Consider the following 20,920-nt stretch of genomic DNA (forward strand, 5'->3'; position numbering starts at 1 on the left):
CTGTTCCCTCTGCTCAGAGGACTTGACCCCCAGACAACCAGAGCTCCCAGAACGTAAATCTACGAGACCAGAGGCTTTGTTTTTGCGGTCCTCCCCATCAGATTCCGAGCGCCTGGCACATGGCGGGTGGTGGGTGACAGTATTAGGTGTAACCCAGCAGTAAATAATATGCGGCCTGGCACCATGCCCTCATGTGGCTGCCCTCCCCCATTGAAGCATCCTGCCCAGTGTCCAGCCCAAGTCCTCCTGCGGGGTTGCTTTTAGAAATGTTTGTGGACAGAACGGGAAAGAGTCCTTTCATGCCTTTCCCACCAGGCAGGCTCGGCTGCCTCTGGGGCAGGAAAGGAGTAACCCTTGTCCTCCCGGCTCATCCTGGGCCCGGGCGGTCAGCCCAGTCCCTGGAATGTCACTCTGGGGCAGCAGAGATTCCTCCACTCAGATTCCTCTCCCAGTGCTGCCAGCATCGCCTCCCAAACTGAACGGACTCAGGGAAAGGGTTCTGAGCTACGGGGAGATCTGGAGGGATTTACCGAGGCCATGGCTTTCCCTGCTGTGTTTCAAGCCCAGGCAGACGATTAGGTGATGGAGTTAAATATTCCAAAGTTACCTCATCCTCCCCCTCTCTTCCTCTCTCAAGGGGGAACATTTGGTTCCTCCTCCCCAACCCAGTCCTTCTCCATATTTGGGGATCTGGAACGGGCACCAGGGGCACGGCCGTCCCCTCTTGGTGTCTGCCGGGAGCTGTAGTTTCCTCATGAGTGCCGGCCAGTGAGTGGGCTGTCCCTTCTCAGCAAGGTGCCACTTGGAGGCTCACCTTCTGGCCTCAGGTCTCTGGAGATGGTTTCTGTTGTGGTTCCATCTCCCCACCTGTAAACTCAGATAATTATCTCTTTCCCTAACTGCCAGATTGTTTGTTGGGAGGGGTAATTAGCCAGCATTCAGTAAGTGCTTTGAGCTCATGCCAGCAAGGACTGCTTTATAAATAAATATTGTTATCTTTAAAGACGAAAACACTAATTTCGATTGCCCAATTCCCTCCACAAACCAACCCTTTGCCTACACGCCAAAAAGATGCTGTTCAATTCCTTGTATGAGCCTTCCACCCACCCCGCCCTGCATCTCAATACACTTTGTCTCATCATTTCTAGTTTCATATCCCCGAGAATAAATGCTCTCGCTCTCTCTCCTCTCTGAAAGGAGCGGAGGAGATAGACAGCTGTGCCTTGCTCTGAAAGCACAGGAAAGTCGCCACAGAGGGATGGGTTGGGCCTGCTCTGAGCTCAAGACTGCTGCCTGAGCGTGATGGCGAGTCCCGTCTCTCTGCCTCTCTGGACGAGACCGACCTTTGCTCCCTCTGAAAAAGGGACAGAGGTTTCAATGCAGCAGTAAGGAGTTTTTAAAGGTTTTTTTTTTTTTTCGGTTGTAACACTTGGATTGCAGAATCTTAGTTCCCCGACCACTGCAGAGCCCTAACCACTGGACCACCAGGGAAGTCCCCGAAAGATCTTAATAAGAACCCCTTCTCCAGACACTTGAGAGAAGACCTCTTCTGCCCAGGTGAGGGACTGATCCCATCAGGGTGGCAGTTGCTTAGAGCCAATGGCTAGAATCCTGGCCCTGGGACTTGAGGCAAGTGGCTTAACCCAGCCTTGGTTCCCTCCTCCGTGAAGAGGAGATGACACCGAGCTCGGAGTTTCATCAAGTGCTGCCCAAGGGGAGGCTTGAGCCAGGCACGTCTGCACTAGAATCCCGCCAGGGTCTGCTGTGGACATGTGACTCCTCTGATCCTCAGGCGAATTCTCTCTAGATGGGGATAATGAGACCATGTGAGGATCTTGCACAGAGCCCGGCGCAGAGCTTCTCAGTAAACACCGCCGTGACTGGTATTAGTGCCTTGCGTACGCAGAGTCCTGACTCTCAGCACGCTCTCATCGCACTGTGATTACTTGTCTCTCTGCTCATCACCTCATTTTGTGATAACAAAGTACCGTAAAGGTGCTTCCCAAGCTGTATAGTACTACACTTTACAGCTTAATAACGAGGAGTGATTAGAACTTAGCCTACAGGCAAGGGCTCTGGACTCCTCGGAGCTCTCCTCCCAGTTTCCGTGACATCAAGGAGGTACAATTGCTTTCTAGTACAAAGAAGTGCAAGCGTGTAAACTGTCAGCAGGATTATTTATTTCTTGCTTTACATGTGGGTAGTAACAACATCCTCTCGAAGAGTAACAAGGACTCCTGTAACACACAGCACGCCAGCTCATGGGGCAGCACGTTCACATCTAACCATACATGAACACTGCGTGTGTTTATGGAGGGTGGTCATTAAATAGTTGGAAGTTTTCACTTACAGGTGGTGGGATTTCAGATGATTCTCATACTTTTTAGTCTTGTTTGAATTATTTTTACTCTGTGTATGTATCATTTTTTAAAATATCTATTTATTTGTTTTTGGCTGTACTGGGTCTTTCTTGCTGCCTGGGTTTTTCTCTAGTTGTGGCAAGTGGGCGCTACTCCACATGGGCTTAGTTGGGCTTCCCAGATGGCTCGGTGGTAAAGAATCTGCCTGCATGCAGGAGCCGCAGGAGATGGGGGTTCATTCCCTGGGTGCGGACGATCCCCTGGAGGAGGAAATGACAACCCACTCCAGCATTCTTGCCAAGATAATCCCTTGGACAGGGGAGCCTGGCGGGCTACAGTCCATGTGTTACAGAGAAAAAGCCAAATCTGACTCCATGTTGGAAACTGTTCCTTTGACTTGCTTTTCGTTGCTTTTGGTATTATAACCATACTTAATAGCTTGCCTCAGAGGACCATGCCTCTCTGCTTGATTGTTAACTAAAGTGCCTTTGTTCAGCTCAAAGAGAGATAGTTTGTCCCTGCCCACCTGTGAATAGGAGAGATGAACCCCCTTTTCCAAAGGCTGACCCTTCCCTTGGAGACGTTTTGCAAGACGGAATACCATTTCTCTCTACGCTCCCACCGCCTCCCCCTCTCTATGCTGCCTTCTGACTCTAGCTCCTCATTGTTTCTTTCCCTCTGACTCTACAAAAGAACTTGGCAACCAGACCCTGAAAAGATGGCTATTTTGAGGCACTACCCTACCATCTTCTTGGTCAGCTGGCTTTCCAACTAAAGTCCTTTCCTTGCCTCAACACCTTGTCTCTCAGATTCATTGTCCTGTCATGTGCCAAGCACAGTGAGCTTGGACTCAGTAACATGTGGGGTTACAGAGAGTTGGACATGCCCGGGTGACTCCACAGCCTGTTGGATCATCCCAGATCAGGGATGGAACCCACGTCTCCTGCATTGGCAGGTAGATTCTTTACCACTGAGCCACCTGGGAGGCCCCCTGTGTGTGCATCATTTTAACAAAAGCAGTTAAAAGAACAGATATAGAACAATCAGATTGAGTTCAGTTCAGTTCAATCGCTCAGTTGCATCTTTGTGCTCAGGTGGCTCTTTGCCACCCCGTGGTGGAACGCCAGGTTTCCCTGTCCATGACCAGCTCCCAGAGCTTGCTCAAACTCATGTCCATTGATTCAGTGATGCCATCCAACCATCTCATCCTCTGTCGTCCCCTTCTCCTCCTGCCTTCAATCTTTCCCAGCATCAGGGTCTTTTCTAATGAGTTAGCTCTTCCCATCACATGGCCAAAGTATTGGAGTTTCAGCTTCAGCATCAGTTCTTCCAATGAATATTCAGGACTGATTTCCTTTAGGATTGACCGGTTTGATTTTCTTGTTGTCCAAGGGACTCTCAAGAGTCTTATCCAACACCACAGTTCAAAAGCATCAGTACTTCAGCACTCAGCTTTATAGTCCAACTCTCACATCCATACATGCCTACTGGAAAAACCAAAGCTTTGACTAGACAGACCTTTGTTGGCAAAGTAATGTCTCTCCTTTTTAATATGCTCTCTAGGTTGGTCATAACTTTTCTTCCAAGAAACAAGCGACTTTTAATTTCATGGCTGCAGTCACCATCTGCAGTGATTTTGGAGCCCAAAAAATAGAAGAATAATTAAGCCGATGCAAAGGGCAACTGTAGTTCCTCTTGTTTATTTTCTAGTTATTACTTTTAGGCCCTAGACCCATGGGACAATGTTGGGCAAATGTTTGTTTTACTTGCTGCGGTTGGCTAAGTAAGAAACCCAATTTTAGGACTGACTGAGGTTGCCAGAGCTCGGACGGCTGTCCTGTGCTTCTTCCAGCTTCTCACCTTCCCTCTCCATTCTACTGCCCTCACCTGGGCCAGGTATGAAATGATGATTTCTGGAAATCCTTCCCCCCCACCCCAATCTTCCTCCTCCCCCACTACTCATATACCTGAATCAGGACTTGCTGACCTCAAGTTTCATTTAAGGAAATAACTTCCCCAAATAACTTGGGACGTACAGATTCTGTCAGTGGTTCCTAAGCTTTTAAATACAAGACACCACTTTTAAAAATTTAATTTTGGGCTGCCCTGGGTCTTTGTTGCTTTGCAAGGGCTTTCTTTAGTTGTGGAGAGCACGGACTGCTCCTTGTTGTGGGTTCGCCATCCAGTGGTTTCCGTTGTTGCAAAGCACGGGCTCTGGGCGAGTGGGCTTCAGTAGTTGCGGCTCGTGGGCTTAATTGCTCCGTGGGATGTGGGATCTTCCCAGACCCGGGATTGAATCTGTGTCCTCTGTATTGGCAGGCAGATTCTTATCCACTGCACCACCTGGGAAGTCCCCAAAGACTACTTTAATTGCCCCTGCATCAATCCTGTTTTGGAATATTTCTCTAGTAAATAAAACCTATTGGCTGGTAACAATTGTAGCATTATCTCAGATAAATACACAACTTCCTAGAATATTACACTATGTTGAGAGCCCTTCCATCAGTTTTCCCCTCCCAGGGTTGGCCTGCTACAGGAAACCATAGGTTTTTGGGAACCAGAGCTGTTCTGGGAGGGGAGGAGGGGAGCCCTGGGACAGGGGTGGCTGTTCTTAGCCAGGATCTGGGCATGAACAGCAGCTCTGGATGCTGCGACCTACCCCAAAGCTTGGGAATAGCTGGGCTGGTGAGGAAACATTTTAAGGCAGGGCGAGGTCCTTCCTCTCTGGCATGGAATGGGTCAGGGGTTCTGTGGCCTTCAGCTGGGGGACAGTGGCTGTCGCTTCCCCTCCCCAGCCTCAGTTCAGCTCCAGTATAAGACCCTGTTCAACCCTGAAATTCTATCACTTGGGGTGACTGAGTTTATTAGATTATTTCCTAGGAAACAAAGAAGAAAGCACAGACAAGAAGGCAGGTGGGGGTCCCAGGATCTGGAAATACATGTGTCTCTCTTTTCTTGGGGGCTGCGTTGGGACATGATCTCCTTGGCTTCCAACCTTTCACACAGTGTTCACCAGTGGGCATACCTGGAAGTCAAGATCAAATGATGCAGAACAGCTCAGGGCAGGTGGGTCCCTTGGAGCAGCCCACACCTAGCACTTTGCACCATGCCAGATGCCCAGGGATCCTGAGATGGGGGGTCCTGTCCTGTCCTCAGGAAGGGCATGGTTGACTAGGGGAATGACACAAAGAACTACAAGAAAAATGGATGTTGGGAAGGACCCACAAGAAAGGCATGAAAAGAGCAAAGCACAGTGGGGGGTTTTAAGAGAGGAGCGATCAGCTTGAATTGTGTGGAAGCAGGACAGATTCCGAAGGGCCCAACATCTTTCCACCTGAGCAGGGCTGACCAGTACCCAGGGAGCATCCGTTATTCACTTCACATCACGCCTGGTCTGGCATCATGAAGATTTGCTCAGGTGCACCCTCTGGCTCCCAGGGTGGGTGGGAACATGTGGAAATTGGAGGGCAGGTTGCCCAAGGCAGAGGGTAGGGGTGGTACTGGTCACCTTGTGAGCAGAGGAGGAGAAGTCACTTCTGGCCATCTGGAGAATGTCCTGGCATGGGCTCTGGTGAGAAATCTCCAGTGACTCCTCCAGCTTTGTCACTGAAACCATGAATTCTGAACTCAGTTTCTGAGCTTTACTTTCCCATCTAGCATTAGGAACACTAACATATCTGTGTTGTTTTGCTCACAGTTTTGTCATCAAGCTCGCACATGATGAGTGAGAGCGCCTCGTACAGTCAGAATTATCAGCTTACAAGAAAGGCTTGAGCCACACTGCCCTGTTAAAGTCCCAGCCCCGCTCTGCACTCCTGTGTGACTACCTGTTGCCTTGGCCTCTTCATCTGCAACGTGGAGGTAACAGCAGGACTCTTGTCCCAGGGTTGCTGGTGATTAAGAGGAGCTGGACGTACAGTACCTGGAGCAGCCCCTGGTTCTCTGAGCCACTGTTACTATGTTGTAAGTGCTGCACGGGACAAGGAGGAGGACAAGGAACAGGCCTTGGACGCAGAGGCAGAGGGAGGGCTCTGCTGCGTCTACATGGAAGGGAGGAGCCGGTTCAGTTCAGTTCTGCCCTGAACTCCAAGTCCAGGCTTTAAAAAAAGGAGCCATAAAAATGCCATCTCACTGACGAAGGTCTGGAGCCCTTGACCACCCTGGGAAAACATCACCTCCGCCCTGCCAATATTTATCTCTTCGGCTTGCTTCTGGCCAAAGTCCACACCAGGCGTGATTCTACTGCCTGCAGAGCCATACCACTGATGTCCCTGTACTGAGGGTCTCCGACTGGAAGAGATAAGCCCAGAGGGGCAGCTGTGTGGATGCGGTCTCTTGTCACTAAATATAGAGCCAGCTTGGAAAGGGCAGACAGGCTGGGCTGGCTCCAGAGGTTGGCATCTGACCTTTGTAAGGAAGAGTCAAGAGTCAGATTCCATGTCAGAAAGTTAAGATTACAGAACTCTGAGGAGGAACTGGATTCTTTCTCCTCCTGACTCAACTCCCAGTGTATCATCTCACCTTGTTTGGCCTGAACTATTCCAGTGATTTAAAGCATTCTTGGGGCTGTCATATGACCTCTTCTGATCCTCACAACCACCCCACACGGCAGGTGTTGGTGTCAATGTCCTCAAGTGACAAAACTGAAGCTCAGAGGACTCATCTGACTTTGCAGAGGTCCCCAGGATTCTAGATGGCATAGCTCATCTCCTAGACCGGAGCACTTTCTGCTACAGAAACACAGACTCATCACCTGCTCAGAGCAGATGAGCAAAGAGCAAATCGACACCCTCGGGACCCTGCTCAGGCAAGATACACTGAGCACCCTACAAGCAGAAGGGGGAGCAGCAGGTCCCAGGGCTTGGGTGGGCTGGGGGATGGATATCGTGTGGGTTTTGTGTCTCATTTACTCTACTAGTTTTCCAGAAACGATTCCACTAATACAAATATTGACATGACTCAGGCCTTACAGATTGAGAGAACTGCCTTGTTTCTGCTTTTATCCCGAGGGGAGGCTAGGTGGTTTACTTATTTTAAAACACATTTATTTACTTATTTATGGCTGCCCTGGGTGTTTGTTGCAGAGCACTGGATCTAGGGTGCATAGGCTTCAGCAGTTGCAGCACGTGGGCTCAGTGGTTGTGGAGACTGGGCCACTGGGCTTAGCCGCTCCGCAGTGTATGGGATCTTCCCAGACTGGGAATTGAATCCACATCTCCTACATGGACAGGTGGATTCTTAACCACTGGGCCACCCCTGAAGTCCTGAGGTGCTTTCAAAGCTCTTGACTCATGAGCCCCAAGTCGTTAAGACGTCTGTTCACTCTACTTCAGGTGGAATAAATTAGGATTGCTGTATCTTAGCTTGAGAAGTTCTGGATACATTCAGATGGAGCTAGGGAGTATCACCGAGCTGGTGTTCAGGGATCAGTTGGCGGGCATAGCAGCGCTAAAGTTATGTGTTGAAAGACCACTGTGTGGCCCTGCACAAAGATCGGATGAAACGCAGAAATAGAACACAATCCTATTTTTATAATATTTTTTGCAAGCTTCCACTTCCTTAAATATCTTGACCTCCTTCTGGCAGCCACAGACCTACCTGCTGGCAGGTCAGCTTCTTTTAAGGCTGTGCTGCCGTCTCCTGGAGAGGCCTGGGCATAGCAAGAGCCTTCTCCTTAGGGATTAAGAAAAGGACCTTTTTCAGGAGGCACTCCTGAGGCCAAGGCTTGACTGTGCTAGTCCCAACTTGCCCAGGCCTGATCACATCTGTTTCCTGATGCTACTACTGCTTCCCTGATTTTACAGGAATGACGTCTAAAACCAGCTCTGAGAAACAGGTTTGTGTTTTTTTGGTTGGTTAAGTCCAATAATTATGTTATTTCTACTGATCTTCATTATCTGCTGTGAGACCCCAGGCATAACTGATAGCACATCCTGGTAACTTCAGCCTTGAGCCGATCCACACCTCCCAGAAACCTGCTTGCCTCTGGATTTTGCTACGTGGGAACAAATACTGCCTGGAGATGAAGAGGGATTTAGGGCAGACACTAAGTACATGTTGGTCCCAAGGGCAGTGAACCCACCAACAGAGGCCAGTCTGAGCACAGGGCCAGGTTCTCTCTGCTCTTCTCCAGCCCCGGATTTACCATTAGAAAACAAAGTTAGGTGTCATCAGCATTGTCACTCTCAAGTTCTCTCTATTTTGTTTATTTGTCCTTAATATTTATCACCATCTGACATACTACTTATTTTTAATTTTGCTTCCTTTCACTATATGGAAGCTCCACAGAGGCAGATATTTGTCTCCTGTGTTCACGTGGTATCTTCAGCCTTTAGAAGGCGGCCTGGCACTTACAGGGTGCTAGGTATATGCGGAGTGAGTGAAGGCCTGGCTTTATGGCCTTATATGGTTATGGCTCCATACTGCTCATCCGCAGAGTCTGACGGATCTGATGCTTCTGCCTCAGCCTTCAGGGAGGACTTTATGTAGAGATGAGGGCCCAGGCTGGTGACCAGAGAAGGGGACGCTGGCGCGATCGGGTGCTGACTTTGCGCCTGGCCTGACTCGTGTAATCAAAGAGGAGTCGCTTCAGGAGCCCTCAGGGTAGGAACTGGGAAACCTAGGGTTTAGTACAAACTTAAGAAGCCCCGAAAACCCTGAGTGAAGCACAGTAATAAACGTAACTTGTGTCTGCGTACAACCACTTCATTACTATTACAGCCATAACGTAAGGAATACGTGCTCTGTGCCAGGGCTTTATTGGAAACTGCATCACACACCGTACGGCTGTTTTTCACGAGATCTCTATTTGGCAAGAGGTTCGGAGTCCCACTGTGGACTGACCGTGAGCTCGACGGGGGCCCGGCGGAGGCGGCACACGGACTGCCTTTACTGCCCGCTGACGGGGTTGCATCCCGGAGACCTGGGGCGCAGGTGCCGCAGGCCCACGCCTCCACTCGTACCCCGGTCCGCGCCTTCCGTCAGCGAGCTTCCTCTCGCCGCAACAACTTCCGGGGCGCGGCCTGCCGGGGCTTGTAGTCCGAAGTCCCTCGCCTGCCCAGGAGGACGACAGCTCCAGGAGCGGAACTACACCTCCCAGAATGCCCTGCGCCTCCGGGCGCCGAGCGTCGGCCGGGCCTGCGCGCGCAGGCAAGATGTCGGCCTCTGTGTCCCCGAGCCCGCGGTGGCGGCCCTGCACCTGAGGAGACCACGGGCGGCCATACTCCAGCCGGGGTCCCAGTCCTTGTCGTGGGACCGGGTGCCCAGGGACTCAGTGCTGCACAAGTCCGAGGGTGCCAGGCTGTCCCGCGCCAGAGCAGCCTGTGAGGACCACCCCTTCCTCTTCCCCAGACTGCACCGCACACCCCGCGCCCCTAGAGGGCTGCGTCCTGGCGCGCACTCATGAAGAGTGACCCCGCGACCTCCGCAGCCCCGCTGAGGGCGCTCGGGGGCGCTCTGCGGAGCAGCGAGCCGGTGCGTGCGGTCCCGGCCCCGTCGGCGGCCGCGCTTCTGCTGGAGGAGGCGGCCGACCTCCTGGTGGTGCACCTGGACTTCGGCGCGGCGCTGCGCACCTGCGAACGCGCCTGGCAGGGCCTGGCGGAGGAGCCGGCGGGCGCGTACGTCAGGGGCTCGGTTCGCCTCCGGGGACAGTGGGAGGCCTCCAGACGCCAGCACTCCTGCAGTCTGGTTGCTTGTGTGATCCTTATTCCTTGTTTTCCTCGCGATGCTTTTCCGCGAGGCAGGGACTCACCTTGTGCTGGTTCTCCGGGGAGGAAACCGTCGAGACGTGAACGGGGTTTAGTGGGACCCCACGATCAATTCTTTCTCCCTAGAGTGGTCTAATGGGAAGATAGAATTGATGTGTTAAATTACTGCAGTAAGCTGGAAGCAGAAGTCCTCTCCTTCCACCCCTCCCCGAAGTAGTCCCCCTCACTCCTCGGGTTGGGGTTCAGAGCAGGAGTCGTGTTCCGGTCCTCTTGTAGGACTGGATGAAAGAATTGAAATCTTGGTCCTGCGTTGCTCATTGGATTAGGTCACACTAGGGAGGGCGTGGGTAGACTGGTCAAAGCTGGCCCCAGAGAAGGATGAACTGGGGAGCCTTCGCTGAGTATTTGGGGGTCGGTGAAGACTGGGTGCTATAAAGGCTGAGGGTGTGATTCTGATGCTGCGCTCTGGCGGAGACTGCCTCTGCCCTTTCTTCACTAAGCGAACTCTTAAGGCTGGTCCTCTTTCCACCCACATCTGTACTGCAGCTGTTCTTTTCCCCTTGGGAGTAAATGAACGCTTCCTGTTGGTTAACCCTGACTTTACTTGGATACAGAGACGTGCTGGTCAGCAGCTGATTGGCCTTTAGACTTATAGAAACGTTTAGCTCCTGGGCAAAGGGCAGTTTTCTCTTACTGGGGCTCATGAGATGGGTCCTAATTGTGAGGCCCTCTTGAATACTGGGGATGGGGCGAGGTGAGAGGTAATGGTTACTGACTTGGGAGCTGGTAAAGAACAGTCCCAGGCTAAAGGTGGGAATGTCAGTGTGGGGGAACCACTTCTGAACTCAAATTGGCTTTTTTGCTGACAGCTCCTTGGAGGTGAAATGCTCCCTGTGTGTTGTGGGCATCCAGGCCCTGGCAGAAATGGATCGGTGGCGGGAAGTCCTGTCCTGGGTTCTTCAATATTACCAGGCTCCTGAGAGGCTGCCCCCCAAAGTCCTGGAACTGTGGTAGGTCCTTAGGTCCTTACTGCTTCCCCACTGAGTCAGCGCAGGAGCAAGAGGGTTTTCCCCTGGGTCGGGAAGATCCTCTGGAGAAGGGATAGGCTACTCACTCCAGTATTCTTCGGCTCACCTGGTGGCTCAGACAGTAAAGAATCTGCCTGCAATGCGCGAGACCTGGGTTTGATCCCTGGGTTGGGAAGATCCCCTGGAGGAGGGCATGGCAACCCACTCCAGTGTTCTTGCTTGGAGAATCCCCATGGACAGAGGGGCCTGGCGGGCTACAGTCCATGAGGTCACACAGAGTCCGACATGGCTGAGCGACTAAGCACAGCACACCCCTTCAGTTCTCATATCTCCTCTTTTTCTTTCCATACCATTTCCCTTTAAACCTAATTCTTCCCCTGTCCCCCCATCCCCCGCCCCCCTGGTGCCCTCCAGACTCAAAACATATGCATGAAAAGATGAAGAAGAAGGAATTCAGGAGTGGGATAGGGAAAAGAGGAAGGGATGGGAGACATGAAGTGGGGTGACAGAAGTGGGGGGTGCCAGAGCTGAGAGTTGCTTGCTGCTTCTAAGAACTCCTGATTCTTACCATGTCAGTGTCCCTTAGAAAAGGACTTGAGGGCACAAAGGAGGGGCTCGGTAGGAGGAGTTTAGTGGTTATGAGAAGTTAACAAACCGTGAAGCATTGACCGCTCTTTTTCTGGGATTGGATTATTTGGGGCTGCAGCGTTCTTTTATACAGCAAAATGCAAGAGCCTGGAGCCGTGCTGGATGGAGTCCGTGCTTGGCTTCAAGACCCTGACAACCAGGGCCTTCCAGAGTATAGATCCTTAGCAGAACTTCACCTGCAGCGAGTGCTACTTCCTCTGGGCCTCCTGTCAGAGGCTGAAGAGCTGGTGGTGGGCTCCGCAGCCTTCAGCGAGAAACAGCGGCTGGACGCGCTTCAGGCTGTGAGTGCAGCGAGACAGCAGCAGACACATGTGCACTCTGGCTCTGAGGAGACGCAGACACTAAACCAGGAAGGTGGGACATTGTCCTTCTGCAGCCCTCTGTGCAGAAGCTGAGGGCTTCCTCCTGGATGTGAGGTCCATCATGACCTTCCTGGGCCTTGGGAACAATGCTTTGTATGAGTAACTTCCAGATTGCGGGATAAGAAATCTGTTGAGGTGCTTCGAAAGCCCAGCCCCTCTGCAGTTGGCTTTGGGAGGCAGGTGGTGCAGGTCTCAGAGCCTTACTTTTGTCTCCTGAAAGTCATCTCCTCCGTGGGCTCCTGTCAGTAGACCTGCCGCCACTGTGCTGGCCTGGCCGGGACGTTACTTCACCGTCTCCTGAAGCAGTGCCTTTCAGCTGTGGAGGGTTGTGTGGGGAGGTTCTTCCTGATGTTGAGTTGCAGTTTTCCTCCTGGTAGTTTTTAACCCCCGATCTTTGTTTTCTCTGTTCGTGACACATAGAATAGGCATACACGGAGGACCTTCAGCCCTCAGGAGACTGATCCTGCCTCTGAGTTGTTTTCTTCATGTGCTTGAGAGCAGGGACCTGCTGAGGCAGGGTCACGTCTTTGCAGGAGGTTGTTGGCTTCAGGGACGCCATGTAACTCCACCGACCCTCTGCCTGTCCAGTGCCTGGGGAGGAGGCGCTCGGATGGCAAGTCCAGGGTGTCTTCAGGGCTTGGCGGTGTCGTTCATGTTTGTCCTCAGTCCAAGATGGGATTCTTCACTGTGCCTGTGAGGTGCCCTTTGTTTTCTGCCTTTATTGATCATCAGGAATTATTGCTATGTAACTGTGCGTATATCTTAGGCCAGAATAGGAAGAATACTGTGAAGCTATTAAAGAAACACCAGATGTACCAGGTTCCCCAGCTAAGTTGACATTTCTGTTGAAGTCCTGTCCTACAGAGCTGGTGTGGTGATGTCAGAGTCCTTTTCTACTGAGGTGGTGACTGGTGACGTCAGAGCCCTCTCCTGTGGAGCTGGTGTCTGGTGACGTCGGAGCCCTCTCCTGTGGAGCTGGTGTCTGGTGATGTCAGAGCCCTCTCCTGTGGCAGTGGTGTCTGGTGTCGTTACAGTCCTCTTGGATGGAGCTGGTGTTTTGATATAATCAGTGCTGAAGGCATCTCTGGATGCCTGGGAGCTCCCTTTCAACCATTTTGTGGACTGCATGAGGAAACCAGTCTTGGCTCGACTTAGACTCAAAGCTCAGAGTTGGGAAGCTGCTTCTTTACTGAAGTTCTACTCTGTCTCCCCACCAGGCTCCTCCTCCCACAAGTTCCTGTCTCTGCTGACGTTGCTGCGCCAGCTCTGGGACTCTGCAGTCAGCCACTTCTTTTCTCTGCCCTTCAGTAAGAGCCTGCTGGCCGCCTTGCTCCTTTGCCTCCTGGTGTTGAGGTTTGATCCAGGTGAGTGAGGACACCTGCCTCCCCACCCACCCTCCCAGGACAGGGCAATTGACCAGGGCTGGGCCTGGGAGCCCTCCTGGGGGTTTTGTTGATGGACCTAAACTGGAGCCAGCCCACCTTGAAGGAGAGACCAGTCCTGGAGAAAGTCCCCTCTGCCTTGTCGACTCTGGACGTCTGGGGTGAACTCTGAGTAGAGCCTCAGGGTTTGTTTATTTTGTTTTTGGCTGTGCTGGGTCTTCGTTGCTGCACGCAGGCTTTCTCTAGTTGTGGCAAGCAGGGGCTGTTGAGCAGTTGTGGTGCCACACCCAGGCTGTGGAGCATTCGGGCTCCAGTAGATGCAGTGTATGGGCTTAGCTGCCTTGCAGCACGTGGGGTCTTCCCAGACCAGAGATCAGACACTAGCAGGCAGATTCTCAACTCCTGGACCACCAAGAAGTCCCCTCAGAATTAAAAAAGGAAAAAGAAAGCTTCATCATAATGTGTTAAAAAGTTACATTAAATTAAAACATATTATATTGTAGAAATACAATTACAATAGGAAAAATATATTTTAGAGGATATGGAAAACAGAGAAAAGTACAAAGGAGAAAACAAATCACCCTTCAGTCAGCTGCTGTAATCGTTAGTCTTTTTCTGGATGTAGATGCAGTTTTGCTTGTTGTTAAATATTCTTTTTTTTCCTTCTAGTTTTATTGAGATATAATTGACGTTCATCACTGTATAAGTTTAAGTTGTAGAGCATAATGATTTGACTTACATACATCATGAAATGATTCCCACAGTATGTACAGTGAACATTTATCCTCTCATGTAGATAAAAAATTTTTTAAATAGAAAAAAAATGTTTTTCCTTGTGATGAGAAACTCTTAGGACTTTCTTAACTTTTGTATGTAACATACAGCAGTGTTAATTATATTCATCATGTTGTATATTACATCCCTACTACTTACTTATCTTATAACTAAAAGGACTTTTTGACAGCCTTCTTCCAGTTCCTCATCCCCCTATAAGTATTCTTTAAAACATGACTTTAGGGAATTTCCAGGCAATCTAGTTGTTAGGACCCCATGCTTTCACTGCTGAAGGCCTGGGTTCGATTCCTGGTCAAGGAAATAAGATTCTGTAAGCCATGAATTGTGGCCCTCCCCCCACCAAAAAAAAAAAAGGTTTTAAGACTTTACACGACTAAATAATATTCCAGCTTTCAGTAACTTCCATAGTTGATTTTATAGAGCCCTGTTTTTGAACAGTTTCACTGATTCCTTGTTATTTCTTTGTGTAATTAATCTTTATTGCAGCGTAGTTGCTTTCCAGTGTTGTGATGCACAGCACAGTGAGTCAGCTGTGTGTGTATATGCCCCCTCCCTTTGGCCCCCCTCCCATTCAGGCTGCTGGAGCGCCGAGTAGAGCTTCCAGTGCTGCACAGCGTGTCCCCGTCAGCTTTGATTTTGCACGTAGTATTGATAGTATATGTATGCCAATCCCGTTCTCCCAACTCCCTCCCGCCTTCCACCGTGGCACCCATGCATTTGTTTCCTACATCTGTGTCTCTATTTCTGCTTTGCAAATAAGGTCATCTATACTACTTCTCTAGATTGCACAATATATGTGTTAATATACGACACTTGTTTTTCTCTTTCTGACTTAACTTCACTCTGTGACACCCGCTCGGTTCATCCATGTCTCTACAAATTTCGTTTGTCCCTTTTATGACTGAATAATATTCCACTGTGTGTGTACTGCATCTTTGTCCATTCCTCTCTCAAAGGATCTTTAGGTTGCTTCCATGTCCTGGCTGTTGTAAACAGTGCTGCTGTGAACATTGGGGTACACGTGTATTTTGAATTATGTTTATTTCTGGATATATGCCCAGTAGTGGGGTTGCTGGGTCATATGCTAGCTGTGTTTAGTTTTAAGGAACCTCGATACTGTTCTGTATAATGGCTGCACCAATTTGCATTCCCACCAACAGTGTGGGAGGGCTCCCTTTTCTCCACATCCTCTTCAACATTTATTGCTTGTAGACTTTTTTTTTTGGCGGGGGGCGGGGAGGGGGGACTTCCCTGGTGGCTCAGATGGTAAAAGCGTCTGTCTACAGTGCGGGAGACCCTGGTTTGATCCCTGGGTTGGAGAGATCCCCTGGAGAAGGAAATGGCAGCCCAGCCCGCTCCAGTATTCTTGCCTGGAAAATCCCATGGACAGAGGAGCCTGGCAGGCTACAGTCAGTGGGGTCGCAAAGAGTTGGACACGACTGAGTGACTTCACTTTCACTTTTGATGGTGGCCATTCTGGCCAGTATGAGGTGATACCTCTGAACATTTTGATGATTTCTTGCTGTTTTCTACTGTGCTCTTTCCCGAGGGTGAATTCCTCAGACCTTGTGAGCGCTGGGCCAGAGGTTAGGAGCTCACTCATGAACTTTTCTGTGTGTGGCTTTGTGTGAGTTATAACCTAACCTCTTCTCATGAATTTAGACTTAGGGTTGTATAACTTTCAAAACTGAAAGGAGAACTGGAAACCCTTCATTTCAATCCCTTCACTTTGGTTTTCTTTTTCGGTTGGGAAACCTAAGACCCAGAGAGAAGTGACTGCTCCAGGGTCATGCAGACATTCTGTCTGCTGTTCTTCCTTTATCCCCAAATCCTGCTGCGTCCCCACTTCCCTTTTTCTTGTCCGGGGGCTGTTTCTACACAGCTCAGCTTGTGCTTTTGACCCCATGGCTGGTACCAAGCAGGAGATCCCTCTGAACAGCTCTGTTTGCTTGAGGAGAGAGTCACTGGTTAGCCCTTTGGAAAGCTGAGGAGTTTGTGTTCGGTCCTGTCCACCCTCTGACCTTTTACTTTATTCCAGAGACTTAGTAAAATAGAAAGATTTTTGTGGTTCTTAGGAGTCCTTCAGTCTCAGAACCCTGGTCTTCTGAGTGGGGATGGCAAAGGGCTGTTCCAGGAGCTCTCAGGACAGTCCATGCAGGTTGGTGAGAGCCCAGGGCTGGGCTGCAATTAGAACCTGCCCAGGAGGACATGAAGAAGGTGGACTGGAATAGCTTTCTTAAAAGTAACATATTTCTTTTTAAGAAGGAAGGAAGTCTATTAAAAAATCAGTAATTCAAATAAAGAAAAACAAACCAAAGCCAGCTCAGCCCTCATTCAAAAGAGGCTATTTTTACTTTTATTGTTAATATAATTAACTTATGATAAAAAGAGGTACTATTGTGGCTTGGCTTCAAACTTAAAAGGTACAAAGAGGAATGTAGTGAAAAGTCTTCCCAAATTCATTTACATATACGCAGCCATCACTACCAATTTTTTAGTATTAAAAAGTTAGATTAAAACTTAATAAATTTGGATCTTTTTCTCAGCAAACTGAAGTTTTCTCTCATCCACATAAAGAAAATACAACCCAGAGATTATATTCTGGAGAAAGGGAAGTTCTCTCCTGTTGGGAGGGGAGGAGGGGCAGTGGCATGGTCACTCCCCAGGTGGGAGGGTTTTGAGGGGAGGAGTGGCCGAGTGGGGGGCAGGAGGGGTAGGGCGGGCACTGACTGGCCTCTCCTTGCAGCGTCTCCGCGCTCCCTGCCCTTCCTCTACAAGCTGGCTCAGATCTTCCAGCGGATCCGCGAGGCTGTGTCTCCTTCTCTCTGCCGGCTTCCCATCCAGCACTGAGTGGTCTTCCCTGCTCGCCTCAACCCCCTGCACCTGAAGCCTGCCGGAGGAGCAGAGTCGCTCATCTTTGGCAGCCTGTTTCCTGCAGCTGGATGAGCCCTGCCAGCGCGGCCAGCCTAATTCCAGGGGCACCGTGTCAGGCTGCCTCAACACCCTCCCCTTTGTGCCCCGCTCTGGCGGGCCTGGCAGGTGTTGTAGAGACAAGATGCACAGCCCTGCAGAGGCCCCTGCAGAGGAGGGGTTGTGGGAAGGGAGTGCTTCCTCCTCGGCATTCCTTGACACAATCCGTCTTCCTGCAGAGGCAGGGGTTGGTCTTTCAGGCCAGAGGTTCACGCAGCTGGAAATTCAGAGCAAGGTCCTGGTTGGAGGACCTTGGCCTTTCACTTGCATGGAACACTTAGCTCTGAAGGTGGTTCCCGGGACAGGCTCCATAATCTAGTCTGGCTTATCACTCCCCACTCCTTGCCCAGCCCCGAGATGTGCCGTGGGCTGCCCTCTGCTCACACTGAGCGTGGCTTCCTGAGCCTCAGGTCCTCTTCTAACTGGGTAAGGGGATCTGGCAACTGCGTCCTGGGCTAAGCTCAGTGTTCCAGCCGTCAGTGGCCAAGCGGGGCTGTGTGGGGAGGTGTCTCTGCCCTCTCCCGCCTGCTGCCCCCCGCTGCCCTCAAGGTGATGGAGCGTGCTCTGCCTCGCTGGTTCCTTCACCAGCTTTGCTGCATCCCTGGCACGCCCTGTTGCTGGCTCCCCCCTTTCTGTGTCCTGTTCCAGTTATGTTCTGCTGTTCGTATAACCCCCAAGTGTTTCTGCTCCTCTGTCCTTGGAAAGTAGGCCAGCCTCCAAAGCTGATGCACTGAAAATGGAGCGGATAATCAGGGGAGCTGGAAGGATGTGTGGAGGGGGCTGGGCAGAGGGGAGGCTTGGGAGGCAGTGAATGATGTTACTCCTCGTCTGGGGGCGGGAGACAGTAGGGCCCTGCGATTGTGCAGCTGAAATGTTTCAGTGCTTTCTCTCAGTGGCTGCAAGAATCTTCCCTGTCTCTGTGTGGGGACGTGGAGGCCATTGCTGTGGGGCTGGGGGGTGGAGGCGCCTAGCAGGCCAGGAAAACCAGGGGCTTATCAGCTTCGCATTAAGACCCTCAGGAGCTCCGGGTCAGCGGCATCGCTTTCATAAAATGATGGAGTGAGTAAACTTCAGGCCCTGGGAGGTTAAGTCCTAGGGTGTCGTAAAACATGCTGAGAGAAAGGAAGCCGATCAGGCTTGGGGATTTCTCCTTTACAGTGATTTTTAAAACCTGGTCCTGTTCGTGCCACAGATAGAACTCTTTAGCGGCTTCCCCTGGCCTGAGGGTAAAACCCCAGTTCTTATGGAGTGTAGGGACCGTGGGCACTGGTTTTGGCCAGCACCCCCACCTCACATGGGGCCTGACCCAGCCGCTGGCCGGCCCTTCTGCCTTCTGTGCCTGCTGATCCCCTGGAGGCCCAGCTCCCCTCTTGCCTGGTGGGTTGCCCCTGGGAATCTTCTCCTGGCCCGTTGCATATGCTTTCTGCAGTGGTGGCCCCGTGCCTTGCGACTGGGATCCTGGGGCCTCTTTGAAGCTGGGGTGTGTGACTGCAATGTTGAAGTGGGGGGAGGCTGCCCTCCCACCCGTTGGGGTGTGGCTGTTGGGCAGTGATTTAACTTCATTTCTAAGGTGATTCTCACAGGAATTTCTGGGTGAGTTGGGTGAGTAAATGAGCCTCCAGGGCAGTGTTAGCAGCTTCCTGCTCCGGGTAGGAGCCCCATGAGAGATGGCTGTGTCCTCACTGCCCAGCTGAGGGCCGGGGTTAGAAGGTGTTCAGAGGCATGTCAGAGAACGAGTGGGTGTAAGTGACGTGACAGCAGCTTCTGCTTCGGTGTGGGGGAGGGCGGTTGTGTTGTGGAAACCCTGACATCTGTCGCCCCAAAGCCTGTGTGACCCTGCTCCAGGCCTCGGGCATCTTGGCTTCCTGTTCGCCTGCTGCTCCGCAGTCTTGTCTGGCATCCAGCCCCAGCTGCCCTCCTCGTCTGGCAAGGAGCTGGACCCGCTGCTCGAGTGGCTGGGCCTTACCTGGGAATGCAGCTGCTGCTCTGGCTGGCCTCAGCACAGAGCCTGATGACATCTGAAGCGAAGGGCGAGCCACCTGGTCACTCCAGCACCGGTGCTGACCAGGGAGGTCCCCACTAGCTTCAGCCGCCTTTCAACCCTTGAAGTGTGGCTGGGCCAAGTCAAGATGTTGTGTAAATATAAAATATACACTGATTGCAAACACAGAGCTAAAAAGAATGGAGACTCGATAATTTTTATATTGATGGCATATTGAAATGATAATCTGCATATATTGAACTAAATAAAATCTGTTACTACCGGTTTTTTCCACTTTTTTTGTGGGGCTCCCAGAATGTTTCAGCTTGCACAGAGAGCTCATGTCGTGTTTCTGTGGGCCTGCGCTCAAAGCACCCAGTACACAAGGGTCCGGAGAAGTGGCCATGAGGTGGGCCTGCCGGTGTGTGATCTAGAAAGACTCCCCCATTGCAACCCCTTCTTTGTTAAGGAAATGGGAGACCCCAGGGTGAAGTGACCCCCAGGCTACAGCTTGCCCAAGACAGGAGTCCCCTCCACAATCCACATCCCTCACCGCTCACGGTGCCCCTCATGTACCCAAGAACCAGCCACTGGAGCTTGCCGTCCTCGCGTGTGCCACCCCAGCCCCAGCAAGTGGGTCGCTTCCACTGGTTCTGAGAAACAGCTGGGTTCTCGGGGCTGAGGGGCAACTGGGGAGATGGTGAGGTAAGGAGCAGCTGGGCTGCGTGGGCTGTCACGGGTGGGGTGGGCAGTAGGGGGAGGACACGGTGCTACCTCTAGAGGGGCTGAGGGCGTATTTCATGGCTTTGTGCAGGTGACACCATGGATATGTTTGCTCACGTGTTCATGGTCTTAAAAACGTTTTATGTGTCAAACTGAGAAGGCACAGAGGGTGTCTGTGAAAGAGTGCCTTTACCTCCTGCTCCGCACCCCTCTCCCCCTGCTCACCACTGTTGCCACCTGGATCCTCCCATGTAACTTCTGATGCTCAGCTCTTCTTTCTCCACAGATGATGGCGTGCTGCACATGTGCGCCATGCTTTTAAACCCAGTCTTGGGTGTTTGTCCGCGTCTGCTCTTGCAGAGCTGCCTCACTCTGTTCAGCTGCCCCGAGCTCCCTTCTGTGATGGGCTCGCAGTACAAGCCCCACAGCTTTCCCTGTAATGCCGTGGAGCCGCTCCACCCTCTTGTGAGCCCGAGTCTGAGAGGACCAGATGGGCATCACACCTCTGCTGCCACTTCCTGGCAAACGCAGCCCTCTGTCCAGCCTGCCTGGTACCTTCCCAGCCACAGGGAAGCTGAGAGACAGCCTTTCACGCTCCCAGACGCTCCACTTCTAAGTCTGGGGTGGCACTGCCTCTGCCAACCACTTAGCCAGCCACGGGAAATGGCAGAGAGAGGCCTGATGTGAACTGCAGAGAGGGCGTCTGTCCACCTCTCCCCTCTGCTCCCTGGCTGGAGCGGCCCCGGGCTGGTGGGCCGCTGTGTCTGCACCCAGGAGCGGCTGTGGGTTGTCATTCTCTCGTGTTCTCTGCTCAGGCAAGCTTCCCTCCCTAGGCTGCCCTCACCCCCTGCCAGCCCAGTGCTTTGGAACTTGACATAGCAATTGTTAATGAGGCGATTGCTTCTCTGCCTCTGGAAATCTTGGTTCTTGGATGACAAGGAGCTGAATTAAGAGCAACAGACATG

The 20,920-nt window shown here is 51.6% G+C and overlaps 1 protein-coding gene across 2 annotated transcripts; it reads left to right on the forward strand.

The window, feature by feature from the left end:
- The first annotated feature begins 9,761 nt into the window (after positions 1 to 9,761).
- Positions 9,762 to 19,503, forward strand: PEX26 (peroxisomal biogenesis factor 26). Of its 2 annotated transcripts, XM_068970645.1 has the most exons (5): positions 9,762 to 9,976; positions 10,936 to 11,076; positions 11,801 to 12,096; positions 13,322 to 13,468; positions 17,028 to 19,503. In XM_068970645.1, the coding sequence occupies exons 1-5, from the start codon at positions 9,762 to 9,764 to the stop codon at positions 17,129 to 17,131; spliced, it is 903 nt and encodes a 300-aa protein (XP_068826746.1). In that variant the 3' UTR covers positions 17,132 to 19,503. The 2 variants fall into 2 exon arrangements, with proteins under 2 accessions (XP_068826746.1, XP_068826747.1); XM_068970646.1 differs by lacking the exon at positions 13,322 to 13,468.
- The last annotated feature ends 1,417 nt before the right edge of the window (positions 19,504 to 20,920 follow it).

Source organism: Capricornis sumatraensis, chromosome 4, assembly GCF_032405125.1.
Source record: "Capricornis sumatraensis isolate serow.1 chromosome 4, serow.2, whole genome shotgun sequence".
Lineage (NCBI taxonomy): Eukaryota > Metazoa > Chordata > Mammalia > Artiodactyla > Bovidae > Capricornis > Capricornis sumatraensis.